The sequence below is a fragment of the Salmo salar genome, chromosome ssa16 (assembly GCF_905237065.1).
Source record: "Salmo salar chromosome ssa16, Ssal_v3.1, whole genome shotgun sequence".
NCBI classification, from domain to species: domain Eukaryota; kingdom Metazoa; phylum Chordata; class Actinopteri; order Salmoniformes; family Salmonidae; genus Salmo; species Salmo salar.
The window spans coordinates 11917854-11940879 of NC_059457.1; the positions used below are offsets into that span (position 1 = coordinate 11917854).

General features: G+C 41.3%; 1 protein-coding gene across 5 annotated transcripts in view; it reads left to right on the plus strand.

The window, feature by feature from the left end:
* Positions 1-23026, plus strand: part of LOC106573227 (UPF0606 protein KIAA1549L) — a 43687-nt gene that overhangs the window by 966 nt on the left and 19695 nt on the right. For all 5 annotated transcript variants that reach the window (XM_014148067.2, XM_045696942.1, XM_045696940.1 and 2 more), the window contains exons 2-7: positions 19075-19377; positions 19791-20387; positions 20557-20672; positions 21614-21836; positions 21989-22122; positions 22240-22408. In XM_014148067.2, the coding sequence (XP_014003542.1) occupies positions 19075-19377; positions 19791-20387; positions 20557-20672; positions 21614-21836; positions 21989-22122; positions 22240-22408 (1542 nt within the window). The remainder of the gene's footprint in view (positions 1-19074; positions 19378-19790; positions 20388-20556; positions 20673-21613; positions 21837-21988; positions 22123-22239; positions 22409-23026) is intronic.

Below are 23026 nucleotides of genomic sequence, written 5' to 3' on the forward strand. Positions count from 1 at the left end.
GGCACTTTACAAATCCACATACATTTTTTTATATTCAAACAATTTGGGAAGTAGTGGTTTATTGTGAGTAAATGATGACATTGCGCCTATTTTTTGCATTATCTAAATGTCCCACTAGCCGTGTTATCTGTCGCAGACACATTCAAGCTATTGAACGTCCCTAAATCAATATGAATGTTGATTTTCTATAATGCAGCCTCCCAGACACTGTCTTTCGAATGAGTAAAATAGCCGCTGGAGTGGCCTTTGTGCCTGGGGTGGCATGCCTGTGTGCAGTCAATACTGCAACGTGTGCGCGCCGCAGACGCGCGCTTTTATAATATCCATACTAACTTACTTGATCGACAGTGTTGGCAACATTTGTGGAGGTTATTCACAATATAGAAGAAAAAAAAAACAACTCGTGAAACGTTCATACTCATTATTTATAATGCTTTCACAAGAAGCAAAAACAATCCACTAGGCTAAATTAGGTTTAGTTTTTTCTTTTCCTCTCTGATTTGGACCTGGTGTTTATTAGTTTATAATTTAACCATGGGTAGTAGTTTTCATCTCATTGTTCCTTCAAGTAGGAAAAACAGCTCGTGAATTAGCCATGGGCCTGACCTATACACTTTCAAGTCCTCTCAGATTGCCATAATATACCCCCTATTCCTCCATTCATAAAACAATATTTGAATTTGGAATTTGACGTTTGGCTGTGATCCAGGGAGGGCTAGATCCACGTACCATTTTGAGAATGAGGTGTTTTTTCTGTATTTCCTGAGGGAGGGGGCGGTGAGCTGTTCCTTTGAGTCAACATGGAGCCCACTGTGCCTTGTTGCCATGGGAACTGATCTGTCTAATGCTTTTTTTTTTCTGACAGGGAAATACATAGCCTGCCCTATAGCACCTGACTAACCAGTACACACTCCAATTTGTGTCTGCTTTTAGACAATAGTTTAAGATTGATTTAAAATGATTTTAAATGCTGTGTGATTCGAATGGTACGTGCAAACAAAATGCTTCTTTGTGTAAATTACGGAAGATAGGATTTCACACTGCTCAACAGCATCAACAGCCATTTTGGCGATACAGTACAGTGCATGCCTTGGCCTATAAGCCTTTCTTCACAACAAAACACTGTATTTTGTGCTCCATTTTCTTCCCAGTGTTGTTCTACCATTACACACAACTAGACCTTTCACATTTCTTTAACCAGGCTGTCCATGCTGTGGTCATGTCTTGCTGCTGTATCATTATTGGTGTGGAAAAATGGGCAGCACACTGGTCCTGGAGTAGGCTGCTGAAACGACCAGTAACCCACCACTGGTTTAGTGGTGGTAATCCAATGAAAAGCCAGTGTATTTATTGCAGAGTATATAATGACAGCTGCTGCTGGTCGCAAGGCAATGCATTCCCAATAATAATGAATCTGTCTTCATCAATAACACTGATCAATTGGGAAACACTGGCCTTATTCAACCCCATAATAAGATGCCCCCGATTTGGATTAATAGTTGGGTTGCTTGGATACCTAGTCTTTTTAATAGATCAGCCTCAAACATGGCCTGTACAGCACCTTGCCCCATGCACTCTGCTTTGCTTCATTAGGGTGATTGCCTGTGCTGTGAAAGTTAATTATGCATTGCTAGAGCCCCTCTCACTGTGTCAGATCTTAAATAGATATTTCCCTTGTACATTAAATACATTATGCATGACAAGCCTCTACAAATCATGTGGTTGGGATGAGCTTGTTGGCTAATTTGATTTCTAATCCCAATTAGGTATAGTACTTATTTCCCGATCTATGGGGAATTCGATATCGTGTTCTGAACATGAGAGTATGTTCGAAACACAGTTTGTGTTTTTGTTGTTGTAATGAAGGGTAAACCTTGATGCAGAAGATTGAATTCTATATGCACAATATAATGTATTCGTGGGTAATACATGTTATTACATAAATACATGTTAGTATATTATACTGTGTGTGTATATGTGTGTTTTCCAAATGTCTGTATTTTGGAGTCTGCATAGCAGCTATAAGTCCAGCTACTGTGTCCCCTATTTAAAAGCTCTAATTCTATCTGAGCGACATGTAATCTGTATCTGACAAGCTTAGACGTCCCCAGAGATTGTCCATATTCATAGACACAGTGTTTTGTCATTTCTTTCCTTGGGGAATAGCGTTGACCCCAAAACCAACACATTGGGTAACAGATTTTTACATTAAAAATCACGGCCAGTGAATGCTCTTGACTTGCATGAACATTTTCATCAAGTCCCTCAAGATTGAATGAAGAATGGATTTATGCCTCCCTCTCCTTGAGCATTTCTGAACTCACAATGTATTAGAGCGCCCTCTCGTCATCGCTCACAGTGACAGCTGTGTGACGGCCTTAATAGATGCTGCCTGCTATGTAGCAGCAGTCTTCACTTTGTGTTGGCCTGGCAGGCTTCAGTACTGACTAAAGAGAGAAACACAAAGAGAAGAGCTGTCTGGCTGGCCTCAAACTCAAAGAAACTGAAACAGGAACAGAAAAATAACGGCTTTGATTCATTTCAGCACGGCCATACAGAAGCTCTGTGTAGTTATTTGGCACAGCTTAAAAATAGGGGTGTAAAGGTATTTGGAATTTGCATGTAAAAAAATTTGTGCTGTATACCCTGAAGGTAAAGTGAATGAAACCTGGTTGGCACAACCCCAATGACTTTGGAATCTTAGAAATATTCTTCCCTACGACTTTAGCGTCCGTTTAGAACCCACTTGCTGTATCCTCAACTGGCGGAGACCTGCAAAGATGCTTCTCACTGGGTATTGTTTGACTGTGTCTATTATGTAACGGGAAAGGACAGCCAACTGAGTCCTGACCTTCTAATGAATACTATATGCAATGGAATCAGAGTCATTTAACAAATGTGTTTCCTAAGAGGGGTTGGAAAGTCAGGGGATCATGTGGTGGCCTCTGTCAGGTTAATGCTTCTGATTCCCAGAAACAATGATGAAATCTCTTCTGTGCTCACACCATATGTACCTGCAAGTCTCCCGCTACAGTAGGTTATGAATCTGGCTTCTTTGTAGCGCAGTTGGTAGAGCATGGCGCTTGTAACGCCAGGTTAGTGGGTTCGATTCCTGGGACCACCCGTATGTAAAATGTATGCACGCATGACTGTAAGTCGCTTTGGATAGAAGGCTTATATTATTATGTACTGAGCCACGGTAGGGGACAAGAAAGGGCAAAGCATGGCTAGTGGTTCCTCATTGGACAAGTGGCGTCACGTGGTCCTGCAGCAGTTTTGGCATTTGTTATGAAAAATCAATGCATACTTTCATGTTAAAAGTCTTATCAATTGAAGTGCTTCTGCTTCTCTGGGATAGGCTGTTGCTAGGGGCTTTTTATGATTTACTGTCTGTGTTCGGCCACTTCAGTCAATATGAATTCATAATCAAAAATATGGTTTGTGTACATGCCTGCCAGTGTACTGTGTGTGTGTGTGTGTGTGTGTGTGTGTGTGTGTGTGTGTGTGTGTGTGTGTGTGTGTGTGTGTGTGTGTGTGTGTGTGTGTGTGTGTGTGTGTGTGTGTGCGCGCGTGTGTGTGTGTGCGCGTGCGCGCGTGTGCGTGCATTTGTCACTTAGCTACAACAGTTCAGGTGACTGACAGTCCTAATTTCGCTCTACCCTCAGTGCCAGTTCTGACAGTTGATCATACTGTAGTGAAATAACTGTGAATTCATCACACGCTATCTGAATTTGAGAGAAGAAATGTTCTTAACACCTTTAAAAAAAAAATATCCGGACTGAAAAAAATATTCTTAATATACAAATTGGTGTTATAGAAGGCTAATGTAAGCAAGTCAGTTTTAAAACAGGCATGTTGTATTGAATTGTATAAATTCTATATTTTTTTTTATGAGAAGGTTTTATTTTTGTATAATCAGTAATGTATTTGCCTTACACTCGCTGTAATGACGACCAATCATGTCAGTATCTTGTTTTGACTAAAGGCCATACGTTGCTTCTGATAGTATTTGGAAATTAAGTGGATTGTCTTTAGAGTTGGTCTTATATTTATGAGTGAGACTTACTCACGTGGACATGATATTGTCTGTCTGAGGATCAGTAGGCTACAAAGAACAATTCAACAAGAACTAATGCAGAGTGAAACTAACTTTCCCAGTGTCTATGTCTTACTTCTGGTACCCTGAGGTCGGTTTCGACTCCTCAGATATGAGAAAATAAATTCTTGCTGCTCTTTTGCAGGGTGGTACTGGAGGAGCAAGACACTCATCCACTTTTAATAGGGTTGTGATTGCCTGCTGCATCCCTGGGACTTGAAGCTTGAAGCATGTGTTTCTTAGGATGCACTGAGGTGAAGGAATCTCACATGCTCTCCCTTGCAGGAGCTTAGAAAGCTCTCAATATTTCAGTCCCTGGCTGCTGTGATGCTAACCAAAGGAGAAGGCTGCAGAGCCAGACTGAACCAGACTTAGAATACAAAACGAACAAGGCCTGCTGAAATCCACGCTCCATCCATCATTGTCGCCATTCATTATCACTGTCCCGCAAGCCATCAGGTTTGTTGTAGAAAGCCAGTGTGGCAGGATCAGGATATGTTTGTTTGCCAAGGTAGATTAGGGCGATGTACTGTAATGCTGTTTGCTGTGTCCCTTTCTGTGTTGCTTTTCACGAGCTACAGTGCTAGACTAGGGCTCTCCCAGCAGTGTCTTTCCCCTCCAAATCAAAGGCATGCAGTGGAAAAAGTCAAAAGAGCCTCTCTCCTCAGTGCAACTCACTTAGTGGATTCTTCATTGCTGCCTGCCTCATCACCACATGGCCAGATTGTCAACTGCATCATTTCCACTCTCTCAGTATGTCCTTACGTGACCAATTTTAAAATTGTCGTGGCTCAGAATGTCTCGCCCTCACTCTGTTTTTGCTAGACTGCCTTGACATACCCCGAGCCGGAAATGGTCACATGATTGTCTTGTCTAGTCACATGGGACCAAGTAATGCCTACACAGATGAGCTGCTATCCATCTGCATCATTGAGATCACAACCTAGTTTTGTTTATCACGTTTGGAAAGCATTCTTCATGTGTGTCCAATGTGCTAGTTTCCTTGTTTATTCCTCCATTGAAATCAATTTCCAGGTTCTTTAACACCAAATCATTTTAGTTTGTGGTTGAAAGTTTTGCAAGTAGGCTTATTAGTTGTGTTTTTGCGATCTTGTGTAATGATAATACAGTTGTACTAAGCTATAACGTATAACTTATATTCTTCAAGAATCAATGGGTATTTTTGTCACAGCCTGAATTTGAAATTGATTCAATTTAGATTTTTTTGTCACTGGCCTAAACACAATTTTCAATGCCTCGCAAGGTTGGGCACCTATCGGTAGATGGGTAAAAATAAAAAAGCAGACATTGAATATCCCTTTGAGCATGGTGAAGTTATTAATGTTATTCATTTCACTTTGAATGGTGTATCAATACACTCAGTCACTGCAAAAATACAGGCATCCTTCCTAACTCAGTTGTCGGGGGGGAAAGATACCGCTCAGGGATTTAACCATGAGGCCAATGGTGACTTTAAAACAGTTACAGAGTTTAATGACTGTGATAGGAGAAAGCTGAGAATGGATCAACAACATTGTAGTTACTCCACAATACTAACCTAATTGACAGAGGGAAAAGAAGGAAGCCTGTACAGAATAAAAATGTTCCAAAACATGCATCCTGTTTGCAACAAGGAACTAAAGTAATACTGCAAAACATTTAAATGAACTGTGTGTCCTGAACATAAAGTGTTATGTTTGGGGTAAATCCAATACAACACATTACTGAGTACCATTCTCCATATTTTATTTTCAAGCATAGTGGTGACTGCATTATATTATGGGTATGCTTGTAGTCAGTCGTTAAGGACATGGGGAGTTTTTCAGGATAAAAACGAAACGGAATGGAGCTAAGCACAGTCTAAATCCTAGAAGAAAACCTGGTTCAGTCTGCTTTCCACCAGACACTGGGAGATTAATTCACCTTTCAGTAGGACAATAACCTAAAAACACAAAGCCAAATCTACAGTGGTTACTTACCAAGAAGACAGTGAATGTTCCTGAGTGGCCGAGTTACAGTTTTGATTTACAGTAAATCTACTTGAAAATATATAGCAAGACCTGAAAATAGTTGTGTAGCGATGATCAACAACCAAATTGACACAGATTTAAGAATTTTTGAAAGAATAATGGGCAAATGTTGCATAATCCAGGTGTGGAAAGCTCTTAGAGACTTACCCAGAAAGACTCACGGCTTTAAATTTCTAAAAACATGTTTTCACTTTGTCATTTTGAGGGATTGTGTGTAGATGGATGAGAAAAAAAAATATTGAATCCATTTTGAATTCAGGCTGTAACACAACAAAATGTGTAATAAGTCAAGGGGTATGAATACTTTCTGAAGGCACCGTATCCGATCAAATCACATTTTATTGGTCATATACACATGTTTAGCAGATGTTATTGCGGGTGTAGTGAAATGCTTGTGTTTCTAGCACCAATAGAGCAGTAATATCTAACAAGTAATGACTAACAATTTCACAACAATGCCCACAATACACACAAATCTAAAGTAAAGGAATGGAATTAAGCATATATGAATATTTGGACGAGCAATGTCGGAGCGGCATAGACTAAAATACAGTAGAATAGAATAGAGTATATACACATGAGATGAGTAATGCAAAATGTGTAAACATTATTAAAGTGACTGGTGTTCCATTTTTAAAGTGGCCAGTGATTTCAAGTCTATGAAATCAATGGCCACTTTAATCAATCATTAATTGTTTGGGAAATATTGCAGGCAGTAGCATATATTGCAGACTGTGGCTTTAACGTGTGTGATAACTGAAGTGCCAGAGTATGTCCATCATATTCTCCCAGGACCCAGGAGTGTGATCACTGCAATATGGGTCACACACACAGGGCCTGGGCTCCAACAAGAGATCAAACAGAATATGGCACTTAGTTTATTCTGCAGCTGAGTCTTTTTTTTTACAGCTGTCTTTAAGCAGCGTGTGTGCAGCACTGTCACAACACCACATCATTGGCTTTTTTTCAACTTTGGAAAAACGTTTAATACTCTCCTTAATCATAAGCTGTGCAAAACTCAGGCTCTGATTTGACTTTAGGTTGGCATTTCTATGAGTTAGTGTGCTGTAGGGTTTACTGCCATAACTTAATACCTTGCTCCTATCATGAGAATAATTGGTGTGCGTTTTCTTTCCAGTGTGAAATGGAACACAAAAATATCTATCTTCAGATCGTCATTTATGGTAATGTCTTACCTGGGAGACAGTGGCACTAGCTTCCGATTTTTTTGTGTGTGCATGCAAATACAGTAGCCTAGGTTGTTTGCTTTGCTTCTACTGATTAGTAATATTGAATGACCACTAGTAACAGTACTATTGAATTACTGTGAATACAATTCCATTGACTCAGATGGAAAAACAGCCTTTTGGTATTTTGGTATTTGGTATTTTATTAGGATCCCCATTAGCTGTTGCAAAAGCAGCAACTACTCTTCCTGGGGTACACACAAAACATGAAACATAATACAGAATGACATAATACAGAACATCATTAGACAAGAACAGCTCAAGGACAGAACTACATACATTTTTTTTTAAAAGGCACACGTAGCCTACATATTAATGCATACACACAAACTATCTAGGTCAAATAGGGGAGAGGCGTTGTGCCGCGAGGTGTTGCTTTATCTGTTTTTTGAAACCAGGTTTGCTGTTTATTTGAGCAATATGAGATGGAAGGAAGTTCCATGCAGTAAGGGCTCTATATAATACTGTACGTTTTCATGAATTTGTTCTGGATTTGGGGACTATGAAAAGACCCCTGGTGGCATATCTGGTGGGATAAGTGTGTGTGTCAGAGCTGTGTGTAAGTTGACTATGCAAACAATTTGGGATTTTCAACACATTAATGTTTCTTAATAAAAGAAGAAGTGATGCAGTCAGTCTCTCCTCAACTCTTAGCCAAGAGAGACTGGCATGCATAGTATTTATATTAGCCCTCTGATTACAATTAAGATCAAAACGTGCCGCTCTGTTCTGGGCCAGCTGCACTTTAACTAGGTCTTTCCTTGCCACACAGGACCACACGACTGGACAATAATCAAGATTAGACAAAACTAGAGCCTGCAGAACGTGCTTTTTGAGTGTGGTGTCAAAAAAGCAGAGCATCTCTTTATTGCGGCTAGACCTCTCCCCACATCCCCATCTTTAAAAGGCAATGTTGTTGCTATGCTGTGACTGAAGATGCATGAGCTGCAGTGTGACCATGCTTAGCAGGTGTCTGTGCAGTACCACTCAGGGTAAATAGGTGACATATTCTGTTGTGTTTGACAAACAAAACAGTGAAATATCAGCTGAACTTTCATATAGCTTAGAGCTCAAATCTGCAAGCCCTGCTGTCACTGCATGCTGAACGCACTCTGTCCATACTTGATTATTCCCTTTTCTTATTGGCCTTGTCTTCAAGTGAGATGACATACAGTGGTAAGAAAAAGTATGTGAACCCTTTGGAAATACCTGGATTTCTGCATAAATTGGTCATAAAATTGTATCTGATCTGCATCTAGGTCACAACAATAGACAAAATGTCTGCTTAAACTAATAACAGCAAAGCAGCCCCAAACCATGATGCTCCCTCCACCATATTTTACAGTTGGGATGAGGTTTTGATGTTGGTGTGCTGTGACTTTTTTTCTCCACACATAGTGTTGTGTGTTCCTTCCAAACAATTCTATTGTAGTTTCATCTGTCCACAGAATATTTTGGCAGTAGTTCTGTGGAATATCCAGGTGGACTTTTGCAAACTTCAGACGTGCAGTAATGTTTTCTTGGACAGCAATGGCTTCTTCCGTGGTGTCCTCCCATGAACACCAGTCTTGTTTAGTGTTTCGTCTCATCAACAGAGATGTTAGCATGATTTCCAGAAGTCTTTAGCTGACACTCTAGGATTCTTCTTAACCTCATTGAGCATTCTGCGCCATGCTCTTGCAGTCATCTTTGCAGGACAGCCACTCCTAGGGAGAGTAGCAACAGTGCTGAACTTTCTCCATTTATAGACAATTTGTCTTAGCGTGGACTGATGAACATCAAGGCTTTTAGAGATAGTTTTGTAACCCTTTCCTGCTTTATGTAAGTCAACAATTATTAATCTTAGGTCTCCTGAGATCTCTTTTGTTCAAGGCATGGTTCACATCAGGCAATGCTTCTTGTGAATAGCAAACTCTAATTTTATGAGTGTTTTTATAGGGCAAAGCAGCTCTAACCAATATCTCCAATCTCGTCTCAGTGATTGGACTCCAGGTTAGCTGACTCCTGACTCCAATTAGCTTTTGGAGAAGTCGTTAGCCCAGGGGTTCACATACTTTTTCCACCCTACACTATGAATGTTTAAATGATGTATTCAATATAGACAACAAAATACAATCATTTGTGTGTTATTAGTTTAAGCACACTGTGTGTGTCTATTGTTGTGACTTAGATGAAGATCAAATTTTATGACCAGATTCTGCAGACATTCACATACACTACCGGACAAAAGTTTTAGAACACCTACCCATTCAAGGGTTTTTCTTTATTTGTACAATTTTCTACATTGTAGAATAATAGTGAAGACATCAAAACTATGAAATGACACATATGGAATCATGTAGTAACCAAAAAAGTGTTAAACAAATCAAAATATATTTTATATTTGAGATTAGCCACCCTTTGCCTTGATGACAGCTTTGCACACTTTTCGCATTCTCTCAACCAGCTTCAACTGGAAGGCTTTTCCAACAGAGTTTCCACATATGCTGAGCACTTGTTGGCTGCTTTTCCTTTACTCTGCGATCCAACTCATCCCAAACCATCTCAATTTGGTTGCGGTCAGGGGATCGTGGATGCCAGGTCATCTGATGCAACACTCCATCACTCTCCTTCTTGGTAAAATAGCCCTTACACAGCCTGGATGTGTGTTGGATCATTGTCCTGTTGAAAAACAAATTATAGTCCCATTAAGTCCAAATCAGATGGGATGGCGTATCACTGCAGAATGCTCTGGTAGCCATGCTGGTTAAGTGTGCCTTGAATTCTAAATAACTCACAAACAGTGTCATCAGCAAAGCACCCCCACACCATACCACCTCCTCCTCCATGTTTACGGTGGGACTCACACATGTCTCACCGTGTCTCTCAAATTTGGACTCCAGACCAAAGACAAATTTCAACTGGTCTAATGTCCATTGCTCGTGTTTCTTGGCCCAAGCAAGTCTCTTCTTATTATTGATGTCCTTTAGTAGTGGTTTGTTTGAAGAAATTTGACCATGGAGGCCTGATTCACACAGTCTCCTCTGAACAGTTGAAGTTGAGATGTGTCTGTTACTTGAACTCTGTGAAGCATTTATTTGGGTTGCAATTTCTTTTCTTTTCTTTATTTTTATTTCACCTTTATTTAACCAGGTAGGCCAGTTGAGAACAAGTTCTCATTTACAACTGTGACCTGACCAAGATAAAGCAAAGCAGTGCAACAAAAACAACAACACAGAGTTACACATAAACAAACGAAAGATCTATGTACTGTGTGTGCAAATGTAGAAGAGTAGGGAGGCAGGTAACTTGAATGAACTTACTCTCAGCAGCAGAGGCAACTCTGGGTCTTCCATTCCTGTGGCGGTCTTCATGAGAGCTAGTTTCATCATATTGCTTGATGGTTTTTGCAACTGCACTTGAAGAAACTTTAAAAGTTCTTGAAATTTTCCGTATTGACTGCCCTTCTTGTCTTAAAGTAATGATGGACTGTCATTTCTCTTTCTTTTTTGCACTGTTCTTGCCATAATATGGACTTGGTCTTTTACCAAATAGGGCTATCTTCTGTATACCTTCTCACAACACAACTGATTGGCTCAAACACATTAAGAAGGAAAGAAATTCCACAAATGAACTTTTAACAAGGCACACCTGTTAATTGAAATGCATTCCAGGTGACTATCTCATGAAGCTGGTTGAGAGAATGCCAAGTGTGCAAAGCTGTCATCAATGCAAAGGGTGGCTATTTGAAGAATCTCAAATATAAAATATATTTTGATTTGTTTAACCTCTATGGGCTAGGCGGGACGAATTCGTCCCACCTACGTAACAGCCAGTCTAATCCAGTGGCGCGATTTTTGAATCGTTTGAAATACTATTACTTCAATTTCTCAAACATATGACTATTTTACAGCTATTTAAAGACAAGACTCTCGTTTATCTAACCACACTGTCCGATTTCACAAAGGCTTTACAACGAAAGCAAAACATTAGATGATGTCAGGAGAGTGCCCAGCCAGAAATAATCAGACACCCATTTTTCAAGCTAGCATATAATGTCACCAAAACCCAAACCACAGCTAAATGCAGCACTAACCTTTTATGATCTTCATCAGATGACACACCTAGGACATTATGTTATACAATACATGCATGTCTGTTCAATCAAGTTCATATTTATATCAAAAAACAGCTTTTTACATTAGCATGTGACGTTCAGAAAAAGCATACCCGCAAACTTCCGGGGAATTTACTAACAGTTTGCTAAATTACTCACGATAAACGTTCACAAAAAGCATAACAATTATTTTAAGAATTATAGATACATTACTCCTCTATGCACTCGATATGTCCGATTTTAAAATAGCTTTTCGGATGAAGCACATTTTGCAATATTCTAAGTACATAGCCCAGCCATCACGGCTAGCTATTTAGACACCCGGCAAGATTAGCCTTCACCATAATAACATTTCCTATAAGAAAAATGTTGTTACCTTTCCTGTTCTTCGTCAGAATGCACGCCCAGGACTTCTACTTCAATAACAAATGTAGGTTTGGTCCCAAATAATCCATAGTTATATCCAAATAGCGTCGTTTTGTTCGTGCGTTCTAGACACTATACGAATGGTAATCCACGGTCGCGCGCATGGCGCATGGCGTGACAAAAAATGTCTAAATATTCCATTACCGTACTTCGAAGCATGTCAACCGCTGTTTAAAACCAATTTTTATGCCATTTATCTCATAGAAAAGCGATAATATTCCGACCGGGAATCTGCAATAAACTAAACAGCCGAATTAAAATACTCCACGGGGGCTAATCGCGCACGCGCCTCATTCCATTGTCACCTAATGGGACACTTGGATAAGGTGATAATCTGTTTCAGCCTGAGGCTGCCTCGTCAACCTTCATGATTTTCCCGGGTCCTGAGAGCCTATTGGAGCCCTGGGAATTGTCACGTTACAGCTAAGATCCTTACTCTTCAATAAACAGATGCAAGACGCACGACTCCTTGTCAAACAGGCCACTTCCTGCATGAAACCTTGTCAGGTTTTTGCCTGCCATAGGAGTTCTGTTATACTCACAGACACCATTCAAACAGTTTTAGAAACTTTAGAGTGTTTTCTATCCAAACCTGAACAATAATATGCATATTCTAGCTTCTGAGTTGGTGTAGGAGGCAGTTAAAAATGGGCACATATTTTTTCCCAAATTCTCAATACTGCCCCCTAGCCCAAACAGGTTAACACTTTTTTGGTTACTACATGATTCCATATGTGTAATTTCATAGTTTTGATGTCTTCACTATTATTCCACAATATAGAAATTAGTAAAAATAAAGAAAACCCCTTGAATGAGTAGGTGTTCTGAAATGTTGGACCGGTAGTGTACTTTTTGTTGTGATAAAACATAGCTTGGGGAGTCTTAGATTTGTGCAATTTTGCTAAGTACAATACAATGTGATACCTATTTTTGTATTTTTCATATTCACGTTTCCTGTGTTTTGCTGGTGGAATAAATTGCCCTAATCATACATTTCAAGGTTAATTGTTGCCTTTGGGTCCTGTAGTCTTCCTGAAAAGTACTGTAGAATTGTAACTTACTCTCTAGATCCAATATTCAACCCAGAGAGACAGATGGACACTATGAATAGTTTCAGGAAGTGTGTATCTGTACATCCTGTTGGAAAGGTGTCACTCCATGGAAAGCACACCACACTGTCGCAATGGGTTTAATTTCAGTTGGACACTTCCCAATGGCCCCCTCCTCACCAGCTGCGACTTGGATGGTGGTGCACTGTGTTTCTCCATGCTTCCCTCTTTTCTGCCCCAACGGCTCACTGTTTTGAATGGGCAGAGGTTCTTCATGAATCCCAGGACGGCTGGAGCTGCCATGTGTTGTCATAGGAGCCCAATGGAGGAGCTTTGCTGTCTACTGCCATGGCTCAGCCTCTCAGTGATCTCTCAGTGCTTCTGAGGGAGGGCCCTTATGTTGCACCCTGTTAGAGCAGGTGGCTTTCTGTGGGGGGATAGGATAGATACAGGAGAGGTCTTCAGTGTGTCCTGTCTTGAAGACACCAAATACTGTCACACTCTTACTGCTGAGCCTATAGGGTCTTTTAGGATAAATATCTCCTGATCATGTTTGCTATAAAGAACGTACAAACTCGTTGTCATATATATATTCATGTAGGGCTTTAAATGATTGGTTCATCTGAGCTTTCTGGAGGATTAAGTGCTGCTAGTTTCTGCTAGACTCATTGTTTGAGATGAACAGTCCAGTGGGTAGTGTTAATGGAAGACAGTGGGCTTGCATCCTGGGGATGTAAGCACAGGCCTGATTGTACTGTACAAAGCCAGCCTGGTTTGGAAATCATTCCTTTTAATTAAACAATCCTCCAATGAATAAATTTAGAGTGTGGGGGAAGCATGTGTTCGGTATGGAAGTACAAATGCGCTCTGGAGGTTTGCCAGTATTTAATCGTCTCCCTTATAGAAGGCAATAAACCCTGCTAGCTGCCCATTCCTCATCGTTCACTTGTACTGAGGAAAGACGTCTTTGAAAACACCACCACCGTATCAGCACAGATTCAACGCACTAGCTTTCCCTTGTAGGTTGGGATTATATGTTTTTAAATCACAGCAGCTGCTTATGTATGCCCCAGATATGTACTTGAGAGCATCTAAATGAATGCCCTATGCTTATCCTGAACATAACATAAGTGACCTACTTATTAAGATTATTTTCCCTCTGTCACGGTTTCATAATACTGCTCCTGGATGACTAAGAAGTGTTTGTATCCTCAAATGTTCTGCTCCGTAGTTTGAAGTCGGTTTCTCCCCGTACCACTCATCGTTGTTGACAGGGGGCACGGCCAGGCTGCGTTTTGGGGAACAATATTTCATGCTTTCAAGATGTAGTTGTAGAGAGAGACGATGTTGATGAGAAACATAGGGGGACAGTCAGGATGTCATCATCAGGCCTCTGGGATTGATGAGTCAAATGGAGAATGAACGTGTTCCTGCCTTCCCAGCTAACAATTCTAGGGAGAGAGAGAATGTTTTTGTAATGTTAGCCGTAATGGTCCCTAGATGTTTAAGTGTCCAGTTCTCAGTTAGTTAGGTGAACATTCTATGTCTGTAAGCAAAACTCTCCTGAGAACCTATTTTGCATGTTTTGGAATTAGAGTCAGAATATCCTATATTAATATTCTAGACACATTTCATTGGATGCTGCAAGAACATTCCTGTGTCCAGTTTTCTGAGGGTTAGGATAATATTCTATCAACGTCCCACCAAACATACACAGTACATGGTTACCATGTTCTCAGAATATAAGATATTAATGTTGTAGACACGTTTCATGGGAACATTGCAGGAACATTTCTGTGTAGTGGTCTAAAAGTTGGTGGGGCATTTTACCCGGTCTTAATGTTACTCATGAATCACTATAATCAATAAAACAGTTTTTCTTGAGTGTACTTTTAGGAGAGCTGAGATTTGCTTCAAAGTGCATTTCAAGAAGACGATGGAGAGATGCTCAGCTATTCAGAATGAATAAATACTCATAATTTATGAGAGGTAGTGGATATTATTTGTGCTGAAAGTAGAATTCTATAGATTCTCATCTTTCAATGAGGAACTTATTTTAATTAGACCAGATGAGGGTGTTGTAAATCTTGCCAAGTAATGACATTAACGTATGTTGCTAAGAATGTGAGAGTAGTGTGACTCCCCTAGTGGGTCTTGAACCCAGGCCACCAGCACCAATGACAAACACCTTAACCACTTTCCCAATAAGGGATATCTCTAGGTCATGTGCTTGTTCGGCCTGTCCAGAAGCAAAACTTAGCTAACATATGGAATTGTTTTGAGAGGGTCATAAAATGGACCATTTAGCTATTTGATTTTGAATGTTTAGGACCCTTGTACATAAAACAAAAATATATGTAGTAACCAAAAAAGTGTTCAACAAATCAAAATATATTTTATATTTTAAATTCTTCAAAGTAGCCACCGTTTGCCTTGATGACAGCTTTGCACACTCTTGGCATTTTCTCAAGCAGCTTCACCTAGAATGCTTTTCCAACAGTCTTGAAGGAGTTCCCACATATGCTGAGCACTTGTTGGCTGCTTTTCCTTCACTCTGTGGTCCAACTCATCCCACTAAGCAAATTCTAAACAAATCAGTGTCACCAGCAAAGCACCCCCACACCATCACACCTCTTCCTCCATTCTTCACGGTGGGAACCACACACAAGAAGGTCATCCGTTCACCTACTCTGCGTCTCCCAAATACACGGCGGTTGGAACCAAAAACCTCACATTTGGACAGATTTCCACCGGTCTAATGTGTTCTCGTGTTTCTTGGCCAAAGCAATTCTCTTCTTCTTATTGCTGTCCTTTAGTAGTGGCTATCTTCTGTATACCAACCCTACCTTTTCACAACACAACTGATTGACTCAAACGCATTATGAAGGAAATCAATTCCACAAATGAACTTTTAACAAGGCACAAATGTTCATTGAAATGCATTCCAGTTGACTACCTTATGAAGTTGGTTGAGAGAATGCGAAGAGTGTGCAAAGCTGTCATCAAGGCAAGGGTGGCTACTTTGAAGAATATAAAATATATTTTGATTTGTTTAACACTTTTTTGGTTACCGCATGATTCCATATGTGTTATTTCATAGTTTTCATGTTTTCACTATTATTCTACAATGTAAAAAAATAAAGAAAAACCCTGGAATGAGTAGGTGTGTCCAAACCTTTGACTGGTACTGCATATATATATATATTTTTTTTATGAAACATTTATTTTGTCCTTTACTATTATAGCCCATAGAAATGCATTGAGTAACACATTTGTACATGGCAAAACAGATAGTCCAAAAATATATCATAAAGAATAAGGTTTTGAAATATCTGTCCTATATCTGAGATACAATAGATCCAATTTAGACACAAGTTTGGGCACTTTATTCATGACACTTTTTACCCATATGGACGTTGTGCCTTCACTCCTGTGAAGCTTGTGTGCTTCATAGAGCAAAACCACCTGACACCTTCGTGTTCGTGAGAGACTCCCCTTTTGATATTGGTGTCTTATAGCTCAAACTGTTCGGTCTGGATAGTCGGTTTTGTGAGCAGACTTCTTCGAAATGAGAACGTCCATGTCAGAGAGTTCAGATGATTGCAGTAAAGCTTGTGGATGTCGTAGAGCAAGATGATCGTTATACAGACGATTACGTGACGATTCTCTTGTCCAGATCCTCTCATGTGTAGAAAAACACCTTTTACAAGCCCCGTGTTATGGAATAGGCACAAACGCTATATCGGCAGAAAGAGGTGATTGAGCTGCAGCCACTGCAAGAAATGCTCATTCTCTTGCGTAAACATACAGGAAGCTATTCGATATTCAAAATTGCATCACCGTGTGATGCACGGGTGCGTCAATCGACTCTAGGTGGCTAACCCTCAGAAAACTGGACACGTATGTTCCAGCAACGTTCCCATGAAACGTGCCTGGAACATTAATATCTTATATTCTGAGAACATGGCAACCATGTACTGTGTATGTTTGATGGAATATTCTCCTAACCCATAAAAAAACAGACACAGGTATGCTTTTGCAACGTTTCCATGAAACGTGACAGGAACATTAATGTTAAATATTCTAAGAACATGGTAACCACGTTCTGGTTAAGTTCTGTTTGGCATTAAGGGAATGGTCTATTGGAAACAGTCCTTGTATGTCAGTGAAGCCAGGGGTGGACTGGGACAACAATTCGGCCCTGCCATTTTATCTACACCAGCCCACGTCACTGCATGCAGGGCCGTACACAGACCTTTCAGGGGGCAGGTGTTCAAAATTGTTGATGATTGATGTAAATCTACTAATTAGCTCGTTCAATATTTGATTTACTGATTGCGATTTAGCTTCAGTGCTCTTAAATAATAATTTTATGATATATCCTAATATTCATAACCTTCTAACTCATGATTTATGGCTGGCTGGCTGGCTGGCTAGTGGCTTATGTGGAATTTGAGTATATGGTGGTTAAACTACCTGTGAGCTTCTTTTTTAATACCTCACAGAATATTTTTTAATACCTCACAGAATATTTTTGAATACCTCACAGAATATGTTTTAATACCTCACAGAATATTTTTTCAATACCTCACAGAATCATTTTTCAATACCTCACAAATGATCACGACAGGCTACTTTAACACAAACAAACTGAGAATCTGTGATCAATCAAAAGGACCTCATCTTGAATCCATCAATAGATTAGCCTACGCCTAGGTGTCTGGAGACACATATTGTACAATATGAGGAGTCCTAAAAAAGCTTTCCAGTTTCACTAAAATACCTAACGTTGCGGAGCTCACTCGCCGATGGCTGATGCACTTGTGCTAAAAGCCTATCTCTCTCTTGTTTTGCTTTGTAAAACAATGTTTGCTCAATAGGCCTATTTGGATGTTAACAGAATATTTTGGTAGCCTACAGCAGACAGATTATAGTCTTCTCTCTTCAGTAGGAGCCATTTGCTTTCCAACCTCTTTTCCCTGGATTGTATTAGAAATGTAGTGAAAGGCCTGTTTCGTCTGCATGCTGTTCACTGATACATTTGTCGCACGTTCCCGACTGCAGGCCTAGGATATGCCTTCTTATTGGGCTTCACACAATCCACAGGTAGGCCATTTTTTTTAAAGAAGCTATGGCTCCTCTGTGGCTATGTTATAAGCCTACTCATGGTGTAGTAGGCTATTCTGAATGACTTAATTTATTTTTGAACATACAGCAGTTAATTCTATAACTTTGGCAAATGTATTTAAATTCATCAGGGGGTTGCAGCACCTCCAGCACCTTTCCCATAGCTATGATTCTATAAGGAAATACATGATGAAGTGCTGCTGTGTGTAGGCCAACCAGGCTGAATATTGATGATGATGTAGCCTAAATCAAGTGTTATGCTGCTGTGGTAGTAGCCTAATGTTGATATTTCAACTAAATAGCTTGCTACACACACTCGACCGGTCAATTCTCAAGCCATGCATGTTTGGATACTGGGCGCACGCAATCTCTGTAGCCTGCAGGGCAGACTGGGAAAAGGCACAAACGGGCACACGTGAACTCCATACAGGCACAGGGCAGACCAACAGATGGGTTAGGGGTGGGGGGGTGGTGATCTTCACGACATCACAACGATTTGTGGCCAACGACAAAAACTGTATACAAAAAAATATATAGTGATACCAATACCCAAAAGAGCACTTGGAGAGTGAGAGGGCAAAGGGGCAGGTGCTCAGGCACAGGTAAACCTCTATCCGTGCCTGACTGCATACGCTGCCAACTCAGTGACAGTGCCACCAACCACATGGAAGAATAAACACATTTGCTGTACTTTCTTGTGTTCAAAATCTGTTAAATGATTGTCACTGTATCACATTTGTATCCTGTCACTTTAGTTGATACATGATGGAGTGCTGTGTGTGTGTGTGTGTGTGTGTGTGTGTGTGTGTGTGTGTGTGTGTGTGTGTGTGTGTGTGTGTGTGTGTGTGTGTGTGTGTGTGTGTGTGTGTGTGTGTGTGTGTGTGTGTGTGTGTGTGTGTGTGTGTGGGAGAGACCATATAGAATGTGTTCTTTCTACATTTCCATGTTACATCTACATGCTTTCAGTTGCTGTTTAAGTCCCATCTCTCTCCTCGTTTTCCAGATGAAGGGCACTACAACGAGTCATTAAGGCATGCGGCTCTGCCTCGGGACCCAGCCGTGCCCTCTAACCTCTCTGCCAGGGCAACGCCAGTGGAGGGCGGGCCCCGGGCCCCTCCAGCCATACCCACGGACCCAACAGACCCATCAGGGGTGACAGCAGAAAGCACCAGAGAGCAGCCTGTGCAACCATCAGTGCTAGCTAATGCCTCCTCCTCAGCCATCAACAGTGACAATCAAACAGCAGGAACAACAGACCCTTTGTCTTTAGCCCCTGTAACCAACAGCACCTCAAACACCAGCCCAGGTAGGACACGTCATCAAACAATAATCAACCCCATCTTGTTGTAGAAGGAAAAAAAAACAATCGTAATGTTATGTACGTACATACAGCCTCATGACTGTTGTCAGTGTCTATACACGCTAGAGAGACTTTGGTTTCTTGTCATCATCGTTGTCGTCATCATCATCATCCTCATCATCATCATCATCCTCATCATTATGCTCTGCACCTTCATTCCCTCAAAATCCCATTTTCTTTTGGTCCAGCTCAGTCCCACATTACCCTGCTCCATCCCCTCCATCATGCTGCCTCTCCAGGTCTGACCTTATCCTCACATTATGGGACATCATCCAAACGGGACATTTTTCACCTGATATGAATGACCTGATATGAACCGATTTTGCATCATTTAAACGCTGCTCCTTCTTTCATTGCAGAGGAGGGAGACAGCAGTTTGCCTGCGAACCCAGATTTACCTACAGTCGCAGTGTCCTCTCTGGCCACATTGGGGGAGAGCGACGCCATCCTCCCAGACAATGTGACTAGTCCTTTCTCCACTCACACATGGAACACCACCACACCTGCAAGGGCTGACACCAACACCACTACACCATCCACCACAGCAGCACACACCAACCCAACACCAGACACTGTGACCAATGACAGTCTACAGCTCACGACTGTGACCACCACGACCGTCACGCCCCTGACCGTGACCACCACAACTGTGACACCCCAGACCACCACAGCTTCGACCACAGAGGCTGTTACAACCACAATGTGGACCACTACGACCACACAGGAAGTGACCACCCTCCAAGAGACCACAGTGATGGCAACCACAACTGAGCAAGCCACGACCACAACCACAACCGCTCCCACTACAACTACAATTGCATCGACTACCACTTTGACCATCCCCACCACGACCAAAGGAACAACCCCCGGACCGACCACAACCGAACCTACCCCCACCAGTCCTGAAGGGGAGCATCTACCATGTAACATCACTGAGAAGACCTGGGTCAAAACAGGTACAGTACGGGCTCTCAATCAACAGCAGCTCAGTTTGAAAACCTTTCGTTAGTGCACTCTGTTTCGCCAAATAAGTAAAACAAGATTTGAGATGTCACCGTATGATTACATCCCTAATGAAGACCTTCATAAAAAAAAATATATGTAACTGTTTGTTTCCCTCCAAAGTTTTGTCCGTGCAGCTGTGGAGGAACAGGCTTGATATCATGACGAGGCAGAATCTGTCTAAAGGACTCACCCATGCTCTACAGAGGGCCTTCAATGACACCAATGTTTATGTCCAGGTCCGTATTATTCTGCACTCTACTCTCTGTGTTAGAATGTTGTTACTGCTGTAGTGTAACTGGAGAAGAAAATCTACTACATCAAATACAGAATACAGTGCCGTAGTCCTGTTTAAATGTTGATAGTCCATGTTCACGTTGTTGGCCAAGGATTTCATATTAGTTACTCTGGATGGCCAGAGTAACTAATATAGTTCTAGGAACTATAGCGAGTGTATTTACTTATTCTGGCTCCCCTCTTAGGCATACTATTCATGGGGTACAATCTCTCACTTTGATAGCGGAGGAGACTGAAGTGACTAATGGTGAAAGGATTTCAATATGATGATAAATGGCATCTTGAATGGTGAATAGGCTTCGCTTTATAGAGGCTGTTAACAGCATGTGAAGAGAATAGCTCTTTATTGACCCTACTAGCTGAATGACTAAAACCTATTATTACCAGCGTTTCCTCTTCAGACATGTCCGTTATTCAGTTCTCTTGTTCTCTGTGTTACTGTCTTTCTATTTTACTCTCAGTCCTTTTTTGTCTCATCTCTCTCTCTCTCTCTCTCTCTCTCTCGCTCTCTCTCTCTCTCTCTCGATCTGATGGCTGACTCAGTTTAAGTCCATTGATTTCCTACCTGTGCTGTCTGTCTGTCTCTCTGTCTATCTGTCTGCCTGAGGTGTAATTCAGTGGTTGCTACTCTATCCCAGTCCTCTTCTCTCCCCATCAGAACCCATGTATTATTACTGAGCCCAGAAGTGATCAGCAGGAAACAACACAAACACAAGCTGCATAGTTATGTGTCCGGGGATAGCTAGCTAACACATACTGGTGGAGACTGGAGAGGAGTGAGTGGTAGTACATAGGGCCAGAAACACTAGTCTTGACCCAATGCAATTGTGTTGGGCGTTAGCGTTAGCGATCAAGGTATAAACAACACGTTTTCTCTTCTCAGGTTGAACGTGACCTCTGCAGCCCTCATAATGTCACTCTTGGGTACTATGTAGCCAGTGGGAAAATGGTCTACATAGCATCTGTGGTGGTGGAGACAATGAATGCCTATGGCTTTGACAAAGTGCAGGCAGACATCCGGCAGCACAGTCCTCTGGTGAAGGCTGTTCTGCTCCCTGTAGCCCCCTGGGCCTCCAGCCTCAGTGTCCATCTGCAGCTCAAAACAGGTAAGGCCCAATAGGGACAACACTCCACAACAACACATCCAACTACTGGATGATGTGACCATGATTGTAGAAAATGTTGTACTGCGCTCTTATGTACTGTAACTGAATGTTATCTACTGGTATATTGATTGTTGCTCTGCGTTTTTTTTTAGTTCTCAGGTTCGTAGGCCCAGAAGACAACGTCAACTCCTGCAGTTTTGTTCAAATGATGGAACAACGGCTGGAGAATGCATTTGAGGAAGCTCAGGACAAAGTGCTGGAATCTTACAGCAGGCTTTCTGTGGAGGTCTGTTAATGACTTTGGGCCATATTCAATCCCACGCAATTAGCATACCTGTTTAGCGTGTTGTATTTACTACGACATGTCTGATATTGTACAACATCCTTGTCTGTGTTTGTTCAGATCCAGAGCACCGCCCAGGTGATTGGCTCTCCTGCCGTGTCTCTGGTCTATGTGGTGAAGAATGAGAACGCGGTGCTGAACGGAACCGTCTCCAGCGGGCTCCTGAACCAGCTGACCGCAGAGCTGGTGGGCTACTTCCTCTTCTTCCCCCCGCTCATCATCGCTGAGCGTAAGTGCCCCAGGGCATCATGGGAAGGGTTTGCGTGACAGATGTTTCCAGTGGCGTTTTCTTCTTGTTTTCTTCATTTTTATACAGAAATATGTCATATTTCCACTGAGTGTTGTCCTTCAGCGACGTTTGTGTGTTTGTAAGTGTGTGGTCTGAATACGAAAATATGAATGGTGTCTTTATTTCATTATACCAGCAGAGTACTGATAATTAGATGTTGTACTAATTGACAAAGGAGACGTTATGGTCCAATATTGTGCAGTGGAGAGGAGGCTGATTAGCTCACTTCATGCTAACCTGCAATCATTTGTATCACCTTCTGGGTCTTTCTTCAGAGAATGGATGATTTGAGCACGAAGGGAAGATCAAATAACATTATATTTATACACTGAGAACACAAAACATTAGGAACACCTGCTCTTTCCATGACATAGACTGACCAGGTAAATCCAGGTGAAAGCTGTGATTTCTTATGTATGATGTAACTTATTAAATTCACTTCAATCAGTGTAGATGATGGGGAGGAGACAGGTTAAATAAAGAAGGATTGAGACATGGATTGTGTATGTTTGCCATTCAGAGGGTGAATGGGCGAGTGCCTTTGAATGGGGTAGGTGC